The sequence below is a fragment of the Sciurus vulgaris genome (assembly GCF_902686455.1).
Source record: "Sciurus vulgaris genome assembly, chromosome: 8".
In the NCBI taxonomy this organism is placed as follows: domain Eukaryota; kingdom Metazoa; phylum Chordata; class Mammalia; order Rodentia; family Sciuridae; genus Sciurus; species Sciurus vulgaris.
This window is the reverse complement of record NC_136468.1, coordinates 41,519,071-41,541,453: the sequence shown is the minus strand read 5'-3', so window position 1 is coordinate 41,541,453 and position 22,383 is coordinate 41,519,071. Positions and strand designations below refer to the sequence as shown.

Sequence of the window (22,383 nt, the reverse complement as noted above, 5' to 3'; positions counted from 1 at the left end):
TATCTTGTTATGCCAGGAATGTAGAGAGTACCATATATTTATCAACCAAAATGTCCCATCAAAGCCTTATCCTACACTGGAAAACTGCATATTCTCTCTAGTGTAGCATCAGGCTGTAGATTCCTTTTAGATTATATAACAACTATACCCCTTCTACTGTCATTGAATCTTCTGTAATGGACTGTGTTGTTGGCCAATTTGGATCCTCCAGGGTCCCTTTTATTGGATCTTTTCACCCCTCTGAGATTCTGCTGCCAAAACATCATTTTTCACCATTGGCTGATTGCCCTTAAGCACAAGGTTGTCCGGACAATATGGGATGCTAGAGGTTTCTGGAACCCAACTTCCTCCTTTCAGTTAGCAGCTGTGGGCTAGGAATTGCTGTGAGAATATAAAAAAATCATCTCCCCTCTGTTTCTAGAATCACTAGATTTAAGATTTAATTCATACTCCTGTATGCCAAACTTAATTAGATTGAGCCTACAATTCTGTTTTTTTCTCTGTGCAGAAAGAAGTTCACATAGCAGCCTTGAGACTGTTATCCTTGAATTCTCTTACAAGTTTGATTTTTGACTTATATCTGGGTACTTGACTTTCTAAAGGACTCTATCATTCTCTACATGACAAGGGTGGCTTCCTGTGCTTATAGTGTTTATATAAACAATCTGGCTTAGGTTGAATATTTGCTTTCCTTCAGGGAGTCTGGAATCTTGGTATGTTCTGAACAGAGGGATTTCATAGCTGACCCCTAATAAACCCTGGACTTCTAGCTCAAATGAACTTCCCTGGTAGATAGCACTTCCCATGTGTTACAACTCATTGGTAGAGAAATTCAGTACATCCTGTGATTACACTGGGAGCTCCTAGAAGCTCATGCATGGTTTCTTCTGGACTTTGTTCTGTGTGTATTTTGCTTTTGCTGAGCATAAGACGTCACAGTTGCGGGTACAACTATATGTTGAGTCCTACAAGTCCTCCTAGTAAATCGCTGAACCTGGAGTGGTTCTGGAAACCAGAGACACACACATCCTTCTCTGTTTAACTACTTTATTCCCCCTTCTTACTGGCTTCTTCTGAGAATGAATCTTCAGTAAACTGTAAGCATCTTAATATTCAATCATCCTACTTTTGAGAGAATATATGAGGGTTTTGAGTCAGTCAAAATATTAGTCTCGAGAGCTCCAGATCTTTCTATCCTGGAGTGCCTTACTCCACATCTTTACTCTTTGTCCTATCTACTTCTGTTCTCATACAAACTATTGCTCTTCAATAAATACATACTTGGACAAATTAAGTCAGTGTTTATAGTTTATAAAATACATCAAATTGTACTCTTAAAGCTTAAAACAGAGCATTATTTTGCCCCATCTATCCCCACATTGAGTCTTGTTCTCTAGAGGTACAAAATTTTCAATGTTTAAAATGTTTATTCCTGGGTTCATCTCAAGATTTTGAAATACGTGTTTATATTCTTGACACCAGCCACATGGGATTAAGAAGTATGACGTCAATGAACCAGGAAAGGAAGAGCACTTATCTTCCCTTCCCTCTACTCAGATATGGACTTACACCCTAATCCAAAAGGAAGAAATTGGCAGAAATTTCAGAAAGTCAGTGCCCTGGATGCTAAAGGTTTTTCCTCACGTGTTTTCAGTCGGTTCTTCCTACTGTAGTTTTAATGATAGGTAAAAAAAAAGTTCCCAATAGAAGGGAAATTCTGGCTTCAGAGGCTTACCTCATGCTAATCTCAATATGCTCGCAATCACAGGTTTTCTGTGTCAGGAGAATCCAGCCTGTTTGCTGTGGTGCTGAGACTCTGGATAATGGAAATGTACCCATTCATGAATGACACAGTAGGTAGTGAGAGCCCTAGGTGGAGACCTTCCATTACTCTTACTACAGTGCCATTAAGAGATGCATAAAGGTGAATTGTTATACTGCTCTTCTTCAGCAAAATATTATATTTTGGTTTCAAGAAATCTGGGTCAAGCATGAGAGTGAGTTGTGCATATCGCCGTTGTTGCTTATATGATAACTTTCACTAATGTAGAAAAACTAAAGGTGGTGCACAAATGCAGGCATTTCCAAGGGCTGTGGGTCATCACTTCACAACATAACACAGAAAACAAGAAAATAGAGTTTTTGAAATTCAGTGGCCATGGTGTCAATTCTCTGGTATCTGAAAAGGAGCCAATGTAGGGAAGTATGACTGTCATGATTTATTTATTTTTTCAATAGAAGGAAGAAAACATAGAAATGATATTTAGTTTACAGTCTCAAGTAATAAAATACATTCTCCCGCTCCTCATTTCCAGATTAATAGCCTTTGTTCTGCCTTTAACCAACCAATTTAGGAAATAAAATACTACTAGGTCACCAAACTTACATCTTTAAATAAAAACAGACAAATGTTACAGGAATTAAATAGGGAGATGTGGGGTGCTCACAAAGGTGTAACACCCTCTAGGATTCTTCCCTACCCACCCTTGGATAGTTCCTCCATCTGTGTTACAGAGCTGGAATAGATTTTCTGATGTTTAAAATTTTTTTCTGCTTTTTTTTTCCAAATTTTTATTGGTGCATTAGAGTTGTACCTATTGATATGATTTGTTGTTACATATTCATACCTGCACAAAATATAGCAATATAATTTGGTCCACGAGTCCTGGGTGTAGTATGTAATGCCAATCTGGTGTCTGTACTAAGTCTGGCATCAATATGGTGACCTCCAGGGAGCAGGCGCCACCAGATTGCCTAAGGAGGGGTGAACTGGCCCAGGTTGGAAATGGAGTAGGTCAAAACTCCCATGCTGATATCTGTAACCTTCTAGCACACGTAAAATGCTCATCTCCTTTTGGAGAGTCTGATTGTCTTCTAAGCTCTTTTGTTTGTGATTCTGTTATACATCTCTGTCAGAACCTATATAAAATTCTGCCTGGGTGCTCTCCCAACCTTCCTCAACTTGCTCCTTAGAAAACAATGGGAAAAATGAACAGCGGTAACAAATTCTAATGATCTCCAGAAGCCTAGACAAAGAATATTTCAGGGAAGGAAAATAAAGACAGTAAGTGCTTTCAAGTCATTAACAAAGTTGTGAAATTTGTGAGGAATGTGGGAGGGTAAAAAAGTCTTTTCATTATTTGCTAGGTTCACAGGCTCCAATTCTTCATGTCCCTAGTCGAACTTTAACTTAATTATAAAACAAAATCCATAGCTGCAGCCTAGGCCTGGGGGTAGAGTCTGTACTACTAATCAACTTTAATTCCCTGGGCCCAATTTAATTACAAAACAACATTTGGTGCAGCTGCTAAGCACTTACCGGGTGACCACATGATAATACTGGAGTAGTATTTACAGGTCTCTGGCTTTTGCATTTATTCTATCAGCCCTATTGTGTCTTGTCTCATATACAGATTTGAGACAGCTCCAGGATTTCAACCAACAAAAGAATTCTCCTGATTTTATACACCTCTGTATAAAATCACCAAAGTATTAAATTTACACTTAAAACTAAAGTCACCAGGTACATTTTAATAACAGATGAGATAAAGGACAATAATAACAAATCGACTACCATTTGCATACTTCTTACATTTTTAAAATTCATTCTGTCTGTGAGGCAGGCAAAGTGAAAGTGGCTTTTGTCTGCAGATTTACCAATTGACTTTTTAGGTTATAACAAACATTACTGGAGAGAACCAGCTCAGAACTCTGTTTACTTTTTAATGTTTCACAACAACTGAAGAGATGATTGTGTTAAAAAATAATTTTTATTGAACAAAATTAAAATTAACCACTGATATCTTTTAAATAGCTGACTTCCTAGTCTGTATAAAATATACCCCATTCTCACAAATATACAGGAAAATTGTTGCACTGAGTTAGGTTGGATTTTTTTTTTTTTTTTATAACACTCAGGCAAAAGTTCCACACACAGTTTTGTGTCTTAGCATTTCATTTCACATAGAAAAATCTTTTACAGTAGCTGGGACTTTTAATTCTTTCCTAGATCTTTAGAAGAACAGGAAAAATTATTTCAACTGAGAAAAAATTAAGACAGTATTAATAATGAAGTTAAATATGACCTTTAATGCTTTTTTTTTTAAAATCAGGAGATAACATAGAGTTCCACTACTCCAAAACAATATATGAAGTGTGAGTAGAGTCAGAAATTGTTTCTTTTGCATTCTTTTCTCAAATGCCAATCTCCAAGTGATACTTTCTCCTTTTCTTTCCCTTTTGAATAGAACAGGGAATAAAGAGAGAATGTATTATGGCTAATTACACCTTCATAGAACAAAGCAGATTATGTAAAATTCATCATTAAGCAAGGATTGATTCAAATTTTCCCCTGCTCTCTCCTGCATGGCAACCACAGACCCTGGACAAAGGCGACATTGCATGTTTCAAAGTCGAAAGGCTAATTTCTCAGTAATGTCAAGTGGCTGTCAGTCTCCCACCCCAGAGAGGATCTTTCTTTACTACTGAACAGTGACTGAGTCACAGGAGGAAACAATTCTGCTTGCTGCAAGAAAATAGGATGGGAGGAATTATGAAGGTTACCAGATGTTCCAGCATCTCAGGGGAGTACCAGGATGCTTCTGCATATGCCATAAATAGCAGAAACTGTCAACCACAGGACCCTTGGGTTCAGTGCTCACACTTTTCCCATGTGCAGAGTCATAGGATTTGAGAGCTAGAAGGACCCGTGGCCACGATCTTGTTAAACTGTGTCTGAGGGAGTCCTGTGGTTCCTCAGTATGACTCAGGGATTGCTGAGGGTAATAGTTTCTCTCCCAAACAATTATAGCACTCTTGGGAAGAATCTAAAAGTCTCTGACGGATGACATCAAGACAGAATATTTTATCAAAAGAAAAATAGTCGTAAGAGTCCAAGGTGATGACCGTCGCTAGGGAAAAGAACCTTGTGGAAAACATGATCCACTGGTGGCTCTGACATTCCTAGAAGGGGTGCCTAGAGAGTAGGAGACACAATGTGGAGTAGGACAAAAAGACTTTTAGAGTCAAGTCAACCGACTTTTATGGCCCTTTCTTGTTTACATTCCATTTTCATTAGCAAATAAAACAGTTATCACTTTAAAAAACGACTTCCTTTCCTTGTTATTTGGAATTTGGCAAATTAACACTTTCTTACCCTGATGATGGTTTAGTTCTTATTTGTTCTGTTAAAATTTTAGAATTCCCTGTGATGGTTGATGGAATCTCTACAGTTCTGCCTTAATATCTATCCATCCATCCATCCATCCATCCATCCATCCATCCATCCATCCACCCATCCATCCAAGGGAGATAGGTAGCTCACTCTTTGTAAGTAGAACCAGTTATAATGAGAGAAGACCCAAGATTTTGACAAGAGGTAAAAGTATACCTCCACAGTTAAATAGATATTCATAAAAATGGGATAGATGCTGCAGTCTTACCATCGCTGTTGATGCACACAACTTCTTGAACCTGAGTGCCCGGACCACACTCTTTTCCGTTATCTGGCTCACAGTCTCCAAGCCTCACTGCTTTCCAGTCATAGCAGGATGGCTCTTCACAAGGAATGGCTTCCAGTAAGTGAGGGCAGTTTCCGGTACCCCCGGAGCCTCCAGTGGGCTCATTGGTAATGCGCCGCTTCCTCAGTTTGAAACCTGAATTATTGGGGAAAGAAAATATTTATTAACATCAGGGGTCTAATAATTCAGAAAGCTGAATGAAACTCCATGTGAATGATGGATGTGGGTAGAGGGTGGAAGTCATGTTTGTTTTGAATCACTAGTGCATGTGTCCCCAAATTATAGCCTACTGTGACCTCATGAACCATTTTCTAAATGAATGAATGAACAGAATGGGACAAAAAGAGGTTTGGTTTTAGCTTACTACAGAAAGGATAAGGCAAAAAATGTCAGATAGTTTCCATCTCCCTCATAGGGCTCAGTGAGGAGCGAGATAAGAGAAAGAGGTGGGGGAAGAGAGAAAGAAACAGATTTTGGTAGATAGATTTGGAAATTCTAAGATTAAACAACTTTCAAAGAAATAATGAAATCTCAAGCTATTCAGAAATATTTATGATCAAGTGAAAGTTCTACTACTTTTCACATGATTGAATTTGGGAAAGGAACCTCTGAAAAGTTGGATGGTTTCAGAGAAAGTGTTTTTGAGCCTCTACTGAATTTAGATTCCGGAAATTTGAATTCAGGACCTAATCCGTCCTGGCTCCACTGTCGAGGTTTCAATAGCACCTAAGTGCTGCTTCTCCTGACAACGTAAAGCAAAATTAATAGCCATTCTTGAAAATATCATAAATGAACAATCACAAGGAACACAGAACTGCATTTTAAAAATAATTCACGATGTGACACAATTGATGGATTCTTCAAGCACATCATGTCAATAGGACATACCTTTTTTGCCTTGTTGGTCATCACAGTTTTCATAAGTACAAGGTCCCCAAGCAGACCAAGGTGAAACCTCACATTCAATTGGACAAGGAATGTGGCACAGTTGTGTCGTATTAGGGACTGGACCAGTGCATAATTTTGAATCCACTGGTTTTGAGGCTGTTTGGAAAAAAAGAATAGAGATATACCTTAAGAATTAAACCAAAAGCAAATGTTTTGGGCAACAAAATGATTCTTCTGTGTGTATGGAGAAGGAAGATGCTGAGAAGATGTGGCACCAGAATACTATTCCAATGCTTCCCAACTACATCCTGAGAATAAAAAGAGGAGTAAGGAACAAAAGAAGTAGTACAGTTTAATCAAAGGACACTGGACCAGAAGTCATGAAAATTGTCTATTACCAACTTTACCACCAGTTATCCAGGTAGTTAATAATGATAAATGCAACTTTCCTAGTCAATAAAATAATCCTTAAGGTGAATTCTGAGCTAGAGTCTAAGAAAGTAGAATCTGCTTCAGAGAACTGAACACAGTATGAGGGACAAAGTAGTTTCAGTAAATATGGAAAAATATGTCCACTGAGTGACTTTGGATGGAGCAAACTCCTGTTCCTGTTAGTCTACAAGTGTTAAGGGGTACCACATCGCTATGAGGAAGGTACAGCTCATAGGGAGTTACTCTCTCTACTCCAGCTTCATGACTCATGCAGTGCTTTCCAGGACTTTTGCAGAATATGTTATATGCATATCTGACCAATATCCAAGAATTGCTAAGGACTCTAATTAATAATTGTTCATAAGTTGACCAGTGAACTATGGGTACACATTGCTTATGCATGCTTCTATCTTTTTGATCCAATAGTTTGGGTCTTTTGTACACACGTATATTTGACAGTTTATGTCAAGATATATCCAGAGTTACGGATACAGACTGGTTGAAAATTGCTGAGTGGAAGGTATTCATATGAACAGAAGAAGAGAATTAGCTGATTAGCTGTTTGCCTATGTATATCATCTATCACTTAATAGCTGTTGTTACTTTTGCTGCAAAATATTTAACTAATAAATATCTTGGTCACATATTCCCATTTATAAAAGTTAGTTCCAATTTCACTCTGATAATTTGGAGAACCCATGCTTACAGAATAAAGGACTTAAATAACAGAGACTCAGACATATCTCATTCTCTTATGTGAGAGGACTATCGAATTGCAGTTGCATAAGATTTCATCTAGGAACTCATAAAGATATTAAAATATTTTAAGCTACATGTCTTGACTTTTAAATAAAAGTACTGACTATGCCTGTTTGTAGTTTAAACTCTAAGGCAAATTGTAAGTCCCTGAAGTTGTGCATCCCTTAAGTTTCTACACACACAAGAACACACAGCCATACATGCTACCTAAAGGCCATTATGTTGACTTCTCTTACGGCCAGTTTTTGTTTTGAAAAATATTCTGCAGATTTTATTTTTTCTTTTTCCTCCAAGAAATGCTTATCCCTTATCTCCTCACTTCCCACATGGACTACAGTGAAAATAAATGACAGGGCACCTCTAATTTGCTTAGTATGGAGCACAGCAAGCATTCTCACTCAAGTTAAAATGATTATTGCTATGCACAGCATAACATCAGCCAAAGACAAAAATGATTAATTTTATTGCTTTCTAATGGGGAAAGTCCTTGACACACTAATGATAGAAAATACAGAAATAAATGCTTTACTTTCTATGAATAAAAAAGAAAACCTTGACATAATGATACACATGTCACATAACAGTGAATTATTTTTAAGACCCATATAGGCAGAAGAGTCTATGCTATGCAGTAAAATTAACATAAGTATTTTCACTTTCATCCTTTAACTTGTAGCATCTTTCAGACTCTTTAAATTGGAAGTTTTGTGCAATGGAGACCTAAAAGTTCTCCAGCATTTTCTTTCGATTGATTAGAAGTCACTTTAAGTCTTGTATTAATATACTGCTTTGGAAATAATAGTTATATCAAGCAAAGTCTAAGGGGCATGCAATTTTGAGGACTATGAGTCTGAAGAAATTTATATCTAAAGTTTAAGACTTTGGGAGAGAAGCAAACTTCATTAAGGAAACAAGGTGAAACATTGTGCTTCAGCTTCCCTGGCTATTCTCTTTTCAAGTTTAATTTTAGATTTTGAATGCAATAAACAGAATAATCAGTCACAAAATCTTGAGTTACTAGAAGAGAAAGGTAATGAATAAAGTTTCAAGAAAGTATTGCTAAAGCAAAATACTCTCGAGGGTTGCTCAGCTGTTAAGTCAACCAAGTCAACCCTGAGAATGTAATTCTTGACAAGTGACCTCTATTTTATAAATGTACTTTTATATAGATGGAGGCTTTTTTCATTAATCAAAGAAACAGGGAGAGAATATATGTTTGTGTATATTCTGCTCCCTTGGTGATTTTCATTATAGGTTGTCTTGTAAATAGAGTATATATTGATAACGTAAATCCCAGATACTAGCAGAATTCTTCAAAGACTATAAGTCAATCACATCTTTGCAATTGCCCCAAGAGTTATTTGGAATCAGTGTGACACAATCAATAAAGGACAAACCAATGAGACCTTACTGGGATCCTGTTTGTACCTGTTGGACGTAATTCCTGCAGGTCTTTATTATATAACAGTGTTTGCTGCTGAAATCACATTGTCAAATATTGGGATCTGAATTTTTCTATAAATAGAACACTTATTGTTTGTATATAATTTTACTAAAGAAATTTTTCATGCAGTACAATTTCTGAAGAAATATGTTACACATTTTTAAACACCTGATGACTGATTTCTTGAAAATAAAATAGATATTTTGATGTCATATGATATAAAATATATTCAATTAAAGGCATATCACATACTTCATGAGATCGCAATGTTTGAACTTCTCTGGGGTTATCAAAACAAACTAAAAATTGAGAGTAGTCTGAAATATTTTTGTGTTTTTTAAGTTTACCACATTTTAAGTGGAAAAAGATCATTATAAGAAATAGATTTTTAAGACTTCTGTTTCCATCAATCTAGCATTGAGGTATTCTGGATATCCATCCAATGTATAATCCAAACAGACAGCTAATATATAATTTTTAAACCCAATAGTTTATTTTGAGATAACTGTAAATTCACATGAAATCATAATTTGAAAGAGATTCTATACATTCTTTACCTAGTATCCCTCAATGGTAAGATATTATGAAACTATAATATGACAACAAATTTGGCTACAATTTCTCCTAGTTTTCCTTCACCTAAAAATATCTTTATTTCTCCTTCATTTCAGAAGGATTTTTTTTGAGTACTGAATTTTAAGTTGACAATTCTTTCCCTTTAGCACTTGAAAAATACTTTGTCACTTTTTCCAGGTCTATAAAGTTCCTGGTTCTCTGTCATTCAGATCATCTTTTCCCTCTAGATAGAGTGTCATTTTTCTCTGACTGCTTTCAAATTTTGTTTCTTATCTATAGTTTTCATACCATAATTATAATGCATCTTGGCATCCCTTTAAGTTTAAACTTTGAGACTTATAGAACTTCTTGAATCTGTAAATTTATGTTCTTGCCCCATTTGAGAAGTTTTCAGCCATTACTTTTTCAGATACTTTAAAAAATAATTTCTTCCCTCTTTCTCCTCTCCTTCTGAAACTCTAATCATAAATATGAGATCTTTTGTTATAGTCCCACAGGTTCCTGAAACAACTTTCACTTTTTCCTACAATATACTTTATTTCCATAGGCCAGAAGAGATAACTTCTTTTCTTTTTTGGTGGTGCTGGGAATCGAACTCAGAGGTGTTTGCATGCTAGACCTTTGTTCTACCACTGGGTTACATCCCCAGGTCCAGTCGGGTCATTTCTCTTACTCTGTATTCCAGTCCTTAGCTTCTTTCTTCTATCTCCTCTATTATGCTGTTAAGCACCTTTTATTTGTTACATTTTTCAGATCTAAAATTTCCACTTGGTTCTTATCTTCAGTTTCTTGGCTGAAGCTTTCTATGTTTTGTTCCAAGCATGCTGAATCAGCTTTCCTTTATCCCTAATAATTAAAGACCTCTTGATAGGCAATTGCAGGCTTCCCATTAAGCCATTAAAAATGGAAATTCTGTGACCTGGGATCAGTAATGTATCAGGGAATAGACCAGATTTCTGTAGTACTATGCTATAGTACTATGCTAGATTAGAATCATGTTGTAGATTTAGGGAATCCTCTGAGGATTTTCTCTATTTGTAATCTGAAAATAAAAGTTTTACTATAATAGAGCATTATCAAGAAAATTTCTAAAGAATTTATTTCTCATAAAAAGGAAAGTGAATACAGAAGGGTCTAAGATTCTGGATGGAATGGAGGTGAGAGATGTAATGGTAAACACTGGAGAGGGTGGCAGACAGAATAATGGACCCCAAATATTCTATGCCTTGGTACAATGTTGTCTCACTTGGCAAAAGGCATGTGCAGATGTGATTAAAAGCTTGAACCTTGAGATAGGCCATGTACCCTGGATTATGCAGGAGGCCCAGTTTAATTGCCTGAGCCCTTAAAAGCAGAAATCCTTTTCTGGCTGGAACAGAACAATGAGCCAGAAGAAGGCAGGGAGAATCCAAGCTGCTAAGGTACTTGGTTTGCCTATACTACCTTTGCAGAAAGGGCCAGACCCAAAGAAATGAGTGTGGCCTCCAGGAGCTAGGAATAGTCCGCAGCTGAAACATTGAGGGAAACAGAGATCCAGCCCTCCTCCTGTTAGAAACAAAATTCTGCCAACAGTTCAACTGATCCAGGAAACAGATCTTCTCCTGGAGCCTCCAGAGAGGAACAGAATCCTGCCAAACCCTGATTTTACTCTGGGGAGACACATGTTAGACTTCTGACCTTCAGAACTATAAGACAGAGTGTGAAGTTGTGGTAATTTGTTGTAACAATAGGGGGAAACTAAGCAGAAAGATAAAAATAGCAAGATAGAAATGAAATACAAGACTACTTAATATGAAAATTGGAAGAGAATGATTACAGTCAAATAATCCAAAGTTTTTAGAAGTATATTAATTATAGACTGTATTCATTTGGGCCTACACCTCAAAACTTTAGGGCAAGCTCTTTACACAAGTAAGATAAGGATGTACAACATCTGAACCAAGGCAAGCTATGTGATAATCAGGTAAATTTAAAGAGGGCAAGAAAGGAGAAACAAAGAAAAAATGGAATAAAAAGAATAAAATAAGTTAGAAAAAATAAATGCAAATGATTAAACTTAGCCACTAAAATCCAGATCCAACTGAATAAAAATATAAAATCTAAAATGACATACCGACCAGTTTTTCAAAAATGTAATAATTTTGGCAATGCCAAATGCCAGAGAAGCTATGAAGCAGCCCAAACAGTTAAACCTTGCTGATGGGAATCTAAGTGGTTTTGACAACTTTGAAAAACAACTGTGGAATGTTCCAGCATGGTTAAAAAGACATGCTACTCCTAAGTGTATACCCTGGAAAAACTATGGGACATTTACCACAGGAGGTATTTAGAAGAATTTTCATTGCAGTATTGCTTATTATAACAAATATAAAGATTTTCCCAACAAAATAGAAACACGTTGTTGCCATGTACAAATATTAAATTATTGTGCATTCTCCCTTGAGTAATAAACCAACATACTCAAATACAGGTGTGTTCCTAGTGCTCTTTGACTGAAGTGCATTGGCAAGTCAGATATTTAAAGAAAAGTAAGGAAGAATAAATGTAAAATCTAGAGGAGGGTTCCACTGTGGGTTGGAGTGAGATGTGCTTTACTTAATAGTTAGCCTATGTATCAGGCAATGCTACACAGTTGCAAATACTTAACAATAGTAATTCATTTAATTCTCAAAATCTGCACAGGTTAGGTATTAACCCTATTTGGTGGGGATCACTATCCCCCATATGGGAAAACAGTATGGGGAGGTTAAGTAACTTGCCCCAAATCACACAACAAGGAAAATCACATAACTAGATTTTGGAGTCATATCCAGGCAGTTTGGCTATCTAATCTTTACTGTGAACCTCTAATACCCCTCCATGAGAGTTCTGGAGGACACTTGGAGTTTCCATGATGTGTAATTTCTGTATAGTAGCACAGACACATATACACACATACATTTATATTGCATTTATTAAATAAATTATTTTAATCCTCACAGTAAGCTCATGAAGTATTGCAATTCCAAATTTAAAGACAAAAGAAATTGAGGTAGAGATGTTAAGCAACCTGCCAAGGTCAAATAGCTAATTAGTAACAGAATTTGACTTGTTCACTATGCTATACTCTCATATGGCAATTAACAGAAGCTATGTTCTTCCCTCAACCCCCATACAACTCCTAGAAATCTATAACATAAAGGATTATTTGACTAGCACTACATGGTTTTTAAAATCTATTTGATTGTTGTGGGGTAGGAGTGACATCCACTGGAAAATGAATCTCTAGGATTTTAGATTTAAAAAGTTTAGATTCTTTTCAATTTTAATATCTAGTATTTTAGAACCAAATAATTTTTGTTCTAAGGTGCCCCCAAATCTCCCACATGTATATTTTTAACTTTTAAATCATGAAAATATCTTTGGATTTTCAAAATATCAGAGATCCTATGCTCAGTTAGCTTCAGACCTATCTGTATAATGATATGCCTTTTCTGTACTCATAAGCTACATTAGTACTCAAAGGTTGAGAAAACTGCAATAAGTTTAATAATTCATTCATCCATTTAGCGAAGCATCTGAACATTTTAGACTTTCAAAACCGTTGACATTGTATTTATTTTTCAATGTCTTCTCTGAAAATCTTGAATTTGCATTTTATTTCCTCAAGCAAGCATATTTGATTGCTAACTCACAATTATGAAAGAATTCTCTTAGATTTAAATCTTAATTTCTACATAAGAACCAAACACACTTTATGATTAAATGTAAGGGAGTCTGATACCTAAAGAGATTTCAAAGACAAAAATAAATTGGTTACAGATCACTCTCCTTTCCTTTCTATTCTGTTTCCCCCTCAATTGGCTAAAATAAATATCAAGTGCTCACTCTTTGTAAAGCCGGTCTTTGTGCCAAATGGTACTGAAGGGTAGTGGCTGGGGCGCTCAGTTTGTGTCTTTGCTTTTGTTGTTCTGCTTTCCTTCATTATGATCAGTGTATAGGTAGTGATTTAGGGTATTTTATACAAGCCAGTTTTAACTTTGAGAAGGCTCTATTTATGGTTTACTCAACACTTATACTTCAGCCAGATGCACTAAAACTTCACTCTTAAGAATTGGTGTTAAACAAATAAAGACTTTATCATGAAAATTAATCAAATTCTATGATTACAAATGATTCCTTACAGCTTTTGATGTTCTTGTATTGAATTTTATTCGCAGATGTATCTTTTACATTTCTTTTTTCATTTCTTTTTCATACTGACTCACTTAATGGAAGCATAAAACCCATCACATATTTTTAAAATAGCACATTGTTTTCCAAAGACTATGCACTTATTTCTTAACCAAATTTTCAACCATATTTTAAACAATGATTGAGAATTGTCTCTTGGTATTTTAATGTGCTACAAAGCTTACTTCCAGTCCCCTCTGGGATGATAACTCATTGTTGAGGTATTCTTCTTAATTAGTCTTTTGTTCTTTTAACCCAGGATGTTATATACTTCATTTAGGACACATATGTGAAGAGTACCTGAGCCTGTTTTCTGCATCATAATTAATGTTTTCAGTATCCAATTGATGCACCACTGCATCCACGCGGTTAGTGAGCTGGCAGCCTGACGTCCATCCTGGCCATCCCGCTCTTAGCACAGATGGCTCCTCCATGCACACACTCCTGCTGGCTGTTTGCATAACCTCTTGAACTGTTTTGAGGTCACAAGTCAGATAGCTGTGACCGTTTTTGTTTGTTTCTTACATTAGACTATTTTAGACTTAAGCTGTTCGTTGGAGTGGTCACTGGTCTTAGAAATTAGGGTATTTTTACATAGGCCTTCTGACTTTTCTGTTGCAATTACAGGAGGTCTAGGTTTAATCCATTTTTAGTTTACAGGCGAGTGAAAATTATGCTGGATACATTTCATAAATTTAGATGAGTTTTTTTTCAAAGTATTCCAATAAAGGATTCTTGTGCCCTGATTAAAATAATGAGTGTTCCTCTTCCTTTCCTCCTCAGCTGTAGATTTTAGTTCTAACTTTCCAATTATGGATGTTGACAGACTGATGGTGGAGAAGGAGCTGGCACATTAGCAGTGAAGTATCACAGGGACAGATTTCCAAGAAGACCATCTCCTTTGTGGCTGGTCTCTGAATGCTATCTGCCGGCAGGTAGGCAGAACTTTTAAATGATGAACCTCTTGCTGACCTGGTTTCAGCCTTCCCTCTGGCTGAGCTGGGGTGCCCTGAGAGTCTTAGCTGCCCACTTCTCTCATAAACTCTACTCGGTCTCATAGGGGTTTTCTCTTTTTCTTGGTGCCTCTAATTCTTCAATCTTCTATCAATATCATCTTGGAAAATGAACACTTCTCTAAGGGTCCAGTCCCTAGATGGACTCTCTTCTCATTTCCAGGACTGAAACAGTGTTTTGTCTAGTTTTATATTCCACTGGTCATTTTAGGTAATATAGAGGGAGGCCCATATGCAAAGCCATATTGCCTAGAAAATAACTATCCTCCTGTCTTGACTCCAATAAAAAAAATCTGTGCTATCCTTTCCAGTATTTATAGAAATGAAAACATGTCAGATAATTTCTCTCACTGACCCTATTTCATATAAGACAAGAACATTTAAAAGCATGTGGTAATGTAAACACACATCTTCATATTTTTATAGCAATGCCAATCATGGTTAGGATTTAAATCTCACAAATTGTATCAGCAGCTTGATGAGCACCTCACTCCCTCTCTACAGGGATGTACCATCTGTTGCAGTACTGCAATATGAATTTTTTTCTAACCTGGACATGTTGTAGAATACTGTACATAAAACTCAAACTGAAATCTTCTAACACACCCTTCCCAATTCAAATTCCAATGTACAATGGACCTATCGAGGATAAAAGATACTATAAATTAAAATGAGCAGTTTGGAACATGCATGCTATTCACAAGATAATGACAGAGATTCTTAACATTTAAATTTTGGAAGAATTAAAGCCTTTGTTTTAAAGTAATTACTGAAAAAGAATTTGAGTATCTAATCAAACAAGATCTATAACCAACTCCACACACTTGCAGAGCTAAATATAATTGTTCAGATGACTGTGTATTAATTTGCTAGAACTGCCATACCAAAATTCCACAGATGAGGTGCCTAAACAATACAGAGTGACAGCCTGTCTTGACATTTAAATAATGCTGTGCTGTGTGGAGTGCTAATTGTGGAGGGCAAGACACAGGAGTCTGTTACAACAATATAGGCAAATGACAGGGGTTTGGATTAGGTGATGATCATAGGGTTGAAAATGGCCAGGTAGGTACTGAAGATAGAGTCAGGAGAATTTCCTGAGGAATTGTTGAGAGGGTAAAGGAAAAATCAAGAACAACTGCAATGATTTTGGTTCAAGCAGCCCAAGCTCTTGATGGTCACTGCACCATTTCTACCTATTCTTTTTTTTTTAAAAAAATTTATATTTGTAGATGGAAACATACCTTTATTTTATTTATTTATTTATACGTGGTGCTTAGAATTGATCTCAGTGCCTCACACATGCTAGGCACGTTCTCTTCCACTGAGCTACAACCCTAGCTCCAATTCTTGACCCCTAGACTATACTTTCGGTTTTCTTACATTGTCTCTCAGTCCATCAGTGGCTTCTACTCTAAGCAACATTCTGAGATGGCAATCCCCCTACCTTTTTCCTGTGCCTCACTCCTCCCTTGCTCTGCTCCACCTATAGTGAACCCATTCTTATGGCAGCTACCAGCTGAATGGGCAGGTCTAGTTAAAATATTGGCTTTGGCACTTGAACAACAAAATTGTTGTATTCTGTCAGGTTCCTCTTTATTAAGCTATAGCAAGAAGGATTCTAATGTTCACCCAGAATCTTACTGTCATTTATTGAAGAAACTTTACTACCATTTTCCTTCAATGGCAGTAACATTTTGGAGTTTTTAAAACTGTAGCATGTACTTTTTAAAAACAAGCATTACAAGTCCAGTGCTGCTGAGACAACATCATTGGAAAATGTCATCATAGCATTGAATTTTGGAATGTGACAAAATTACTAGTTTCTGATTCTGTGGAGTATAATCAGAATTTTCCAGATCCATCTCAACCTTAAAACAGCAATTTTTTCATTTTCAGTACATGCAGCAATTACTGGGGGAGGGTGAGTAGGAGTGAGGAGAGAGGATGCAGACTCTTGGATACCATTCTCTAAAATTATGATTCACTATATTTGGATTGCAACCCAAGAACAACCTAGGAATATGGATTTCTAACAAGCACATCAGATGATCCACAAGTAGTAATGTTCAGACCATGCTTCACACAGCTTTCAGAATTGCAGCAGATGCCATATAGCACTGTGGCACTATATGCTCACCTATTAAAAAATGCCATCCACATTCCAGAACAGAGCTGCATGCATTGTGGTAAAGAATTGCTTCCGAATACTTTTGGTCACTAAGGGTGGTTTCTTTAGTGAGATCTTTATTTTTTACTGGATATATATTCCTGGATATTGTTCTAATCCCAAATCCTCATTTTTACTTACAACAATATACAAACAGTTTGAATACTTTCCTGAAACCTATGCTATATTTATTTAACTTCTTAGAAGAATGACACAGGAGATTCTAAGACACCTGCCATGGCAGATCTCAAACCCTGTGAGGAAATCCTTCAGGAGGTTTGATATTGGCCATTTCCCTGTCTTATCTTGTAAACTGACAAAACTGCGTCTCAGGTAAAGTGGTTAAAATTAGGATTGAAAGTGAGGGAGACTGACCAGAAAAGGGCTCTGGGACCGTAGAACCTCTTTATTCCTGAGGACTGGTTCAGGTTTTGTTAATTTTAGACATTTCCTGCCCTAACTTGCTAAGTAAAAGCTGATATCTGTTTGAGCCCAAGGTGCCATATACTCCAGAATAAAATTTTACTGCTTTCTACATCCCTGACTTTCATGGAGAGCAGTGGTGCTCAGCCTTGGCTGTATATTGGAATCACCTGTAGAGGTTTTAAAACTACTGTGCCCAGTTCCCTCTCCCACTCTCCCAGACTTGGTGATTTAGGGTAATGTTTCAGGGTAAGGACTGACCTTCAGTTCTCCCCCCACCTCTCCTCTCCCATGCCACGGATTAAACCCAGGGGTGCTTAATCACCGATCCACATTCCCAGTCCTTTTTATTTTTTGAGACAGAATCTTGCTAAGTTGCTTAGGGCCTAAGTTACAGAGGCTGGTTTTGAACTTGCAATCCTCCTGCCTGACCCTCCCAAGCTTTTGGACTTTCAGGATTTTTAAGAGTTCCTCAGTTATTCAAATGAACAGGTAAGACTGCAAACCACACCTCTATTTGGACCTATTACTCAATGTGCAGCTCACCACCATTCCATATTTTCTGAACTCAGATCTCTCGGGTCTCCTAGTTTCCTATTCTTCTTCTTTGCTCACTCTCAAATTCAACATTTTCTTTTCTTAAGCATTTTTTCTCTTATTGATTTATACTTTTTCACCCAGTTTTCACTGTTAATTTCTATTCATAATTATTAGTCCCTCCTATATTTTCCACAGTCTTCCTTTTAAGTTTCAGTTCTATGTCTTTTACATTTATGTTTTTGCCAACTTCAGTCTAACTGTAGTTAGTTGAAAACTTGCCTATTATTTTATCACCACTTTAATTTTTATTTTTACTTTAATGATGTTTAAGTACTTTACTTATTACCTCATCACTTTTTCTCTAAAACTTCATTTGCAATTTAATGACTTTTCTCCAAATCTCTCCTAATTGCTATTATTTTTAAGTTCACTGGTCTCCTATTGTCTGACATTTTCCCCCTGTGAACAGCAAAAACCAGGGAGCCTACATGGATGTGTATGGCGTGGGATGTTCTTCTTCCCATGGGTCTGTTTATTCTCAAAGCATCACTTAAAAAAAAATGGAACTGCTGTGCTTTCTAATATTTCACGGCGTTCATGAAGAGCTACATATTTTAAAACACACTACATATGACACATGAAGAACCACTGATTGTGGGGGAGAAAATGTCAGCTTGTAACTCAAGCCACAGGGGCTGTGGGGAGAATTGGTTGCTGGGGTGGGGTGACAAGCCTCAGTTTCACCTTGATGGGAAACCAGGCGGGATAAAAGGAGAAAAGAACACTTGAGAGGATATTTAGGGGTAGATCTTAAACTAGGAAGCAGGTATTACATATGATTAGTATATGTATTCCTGTTTTGAAAGATTATTCCTGTGACATATGTGATGGAGTACTCAGAGGACCTGCCAGGGTGTGGTTTTGCTCAGCTTTATCCTTTGGTCAGGGGAATGTTTCTCTGTGGGCTCAGCTGCATGGGGTTGGGAGGCCACATTAATTTGTCAGGACTTATGATTGACCAGCTGACACCAGATAGATCTGAGAAACCACAAATGTGAGAAGGGAAGCTGGTTTCTCCTTCAGACTATAGGTTTGGATTCCATCAGGTAAAGTCCTCTGGAACTGGGGAGATGGTGGAGGTTCTACAGATCTTTGATCCATCACTTGAAAGGAAGTTAGGATGTTATTCTGAGGTAGGGTAGATGTTATGAGCCTGATGTTTTCACTCATTTGGTCCTCAGGGTCAAAGTTCTAATTGTAGGCATGTTTTTCTCCCACAAAGGTACTGTGGAATTGCATCTCATGTTTGTTGCAGATTAATCTCTTCTAAATCACTGGCCTTACTTTATATTTGAGATCAGAGTTGTTGAGACTTTACTATATACCAGCCATGGGTCTAACTGCAGTATATTGATTCTCTCAGTTAAAATTTCACAAATTTTATTATTTTCATTCTTTTTAAATGAGGGAAACAAGTTCACAAAGAAGTTGCATAACCTCTCCAGGATCACATGGCTCAAGCATTCTATTTTCACAGTCAATACTCCTAGCAGCTTGTAGCAAATTCAGGTTTTATTTCTTTAAAGATGTTGGTTTGTCACATTTTGTAATGAGGGATATTTGCACTGGATATAGAATTCTGATGATTTGTTTTCCAATAGACATTATTTCATTGTCTCATTGTCTTTGGTGAAATTTCAACCTCTATTTGTTATCATTATACACATGCATAAACCCTACTTAATTTTTAAAAATCTTTTAGTTTTCTGAATTTGAATCAAATTATCTCTACTATTCTTTCTCTTTCTCTCTCTCTCTCTCTTTTTCTTGAGTGGTACCAGGGATTGAACTCAGGGGCACTCAACCAATGAGCCACACCCAGTCCTTTTTTGCATTTTATTTAGAGATAGGGTCTCACTGAATTGCTTAGCACTCGCCATTGCTGAGGCTGGCCTGAACTCTTGATCCTCCTGCCTCCACCTCCTAAACTGCTGGGATTACAGGAAAGCACCGTTGCGCCTGACTACTATTCTTTCATTTGTAATTTATTCTGCTTGGGGCTTGCTGATCTTCATAGATTCGATAGTTGGCCTTTTTTCCCAACAGATCTGAGAAATTTTGGGCCATTATATCTTTACATATGTTTTCTGCCAGATTATTTTCTCTTCTCCCTCTGGAAGATTATTAATTCATATCGTAGACATCTTGATATTCCACCAGTCATTGTATAACTATTCATTTTTTCCTCAATCTTATTTCTCTCTGTTCTTCTGATCTGATCATTTCTACTAATCTGTTTTCAAAATATAACCCTTACTCCTACTTAGATACAGTAATTTATACGGATTTGACTTAAAAATCACTTAGACTTTCTTCTGCAATCTCCAATTTTTAAGCCTGCTCAGTGAATTTTTTTTATTGCAAAGTGTGTATGTTCTTTAATTTCCACATTCTTAAAATGCCTATTTTTCTCCTCATACTTCCATCTGTTCACTCTCCAAGGTAATTTTTTCCTTAAATTCTTAAACATATGTTTAATAGTTTCTTAAAGTCCTTGTCTGCTGATTCTAATATACGGTTCATCTCAAAGTTTATTTCTATTGGCTATTATTTCTTGATAATGGGTATTTTTAGTCTGCTTCTCTGAAGGTATAGTAGTGTTTTACCATACTTTGTGAACAATATGTTTTGGAGTGTGGATAATGGTATCGTCTTTTATAGTGTGCTAAGCTTTGTTCTGTCATTCAGTTAAATTACTGGAAGATCATCCTGATTCTTTTAGGTTTGGCTTAATCTGCATCAGGGTTGGCATTTTTCAGGTTTAAACTCGGCTGTGACCATGTGGTCCTTAATCCTAAACCATAGCCTTGCTGGGGTCTGAGGTATTCAGCAAGTATTCTTCACCTTTTTTGGGCTGGAACTCTGACATCTTCCAGCACTGGACTACCTGTATGTACTACAACCAGTTTTCAGCTCAGTCTAGCAGGACAGGGTTCTGCTGGACCTCAGAGTCTCTCCCCAAACATGTGCAGCCCAGCTCAGGCCAGGACCTCATCAAGTATTCACACATAAACCCATGGACTCCACCTTTGTTTCCCCACAGTATCCTGTTCTGAAATTTCCACGCACTTAACAGCCCAGAACTTAGATTTCTGACTCATTAGCTCAGCAAGACACTAAGCTTGTCTTCGCTTCCCTTCTGTGCAGCAGGAGAGAGCCTCCGTAGAAGGCAGGGATGACTGGAAAAGCTTGCAAATTTGATCACAATCTTCTGCTGCTTATTTTTTAATGTTTTAAAATAGTTACTTTATATATTTTGTCAAATTTTGAAGTTTATTTATTATTGAAGATGTTCTTAGTGGGATGTTTCCAGTATGTTATTATGGCTGGAAGCAGAAGACAAACAATATGCTTGCTTTTCTGATTATTTTAAATATTTATTTGCCAGATCTTGTGAAATACTTCTAAATATGCATGTTTTAAATCTTTCATCTCTTTGGCTATCAGAGAAAGCCATTCTGGAAGAGTCAAGATTATATGACTAGAAAATCACATTTATTGATGCTCAGATTACATTACCGAGTGTATTTATTCATTTCTTCAATAAATACTTACTGAACACTTACTACACGTTGCTTATTCTGTTAATGATATTTTTCCCTAAGTGACTTTAACTGGCTTATTTTGACATATCTATTTAACAGATTATGAAGCTTATACTATTCAGACACATGAACTCTGATGTTATATTAAAATTTTTATTTGTTCTGCCATTAAAGAGAATATGGAAGGGAGGCAGGCTGAGTGTTACGGTCAGAGATGTTAAGTAGAAAGATCAATGTGAACTTGCCTCTCAGAGGGGCATTTTGGGATTCATGTATAAATTTGGGAACCCAAGCAAAATTGAGTAGTACAAATGATATCATTATCTTATCATTGTCCCTCATGTTACCCTATTTTAATCCTCTGTGTAGTGGTTATGACTAAATGATATTTTCTTTACTTGCTTATAATCTGTCTCCTTCCATTAAAATATTAACTCTGTGACAGGAAGAACTTTGTATTGTTAACTTCTCTAGTTTTAGCATTGAGAATAGTGCCAAGAACACAGAAGGCAGTCAGTAAATATTGGTTCTAGAAATAAATGAATGAATGATTGTCTTCCTGACATTGAAAATAGAATATGAGTATTATCAAACAAGTAGAATATAGTTTTATTGTCACCATATAGGAGCAACTTTAAGAGATCACTTGCCTCAAGTATGAATTACTATTTAAAAGAAGGGCACATACTCTATTACCTATATTATCTGGACCTGAAGTAGCTTTTGCCAGTATCAAACTGGTGTATGCTTAATAACCCTATATTCTATGGCACCATGCTTAAAACCAATGGTTTAGGGCTGG

At 36.6% G+C, this 22,383-nt stretch overlaps 1 protein-coding gene across 1 annotated transcript in view; it reads right to left on the bottom strand.

Annotated features, from left to right (window-relative positions):
* The window catches only part of THSD7A (thrombospondin type 1 domain containing 7A), a 398,818-nt gene that overhangs the window by 138,175 nt on the left and 238,260 nt on the right, over window positions 1–22,383 (bottom strand). The window contains exons 5-6 of the mRNA XM_079152060.1: window positions 6,408–6,563; window positions 5,442–5,654 (exon numbers count right to left, since the gene is read on the bottom strand). Coding sequence (XP_079008186.1) covers window positions 5,442–5,654; window positions 6,408–6,563 — 369 coding nt within the window. The remainder of the gene's footprint in view (window positions 1–5,441; window positions 5,655–6,407; window positions 6,564–22,383) is intronic.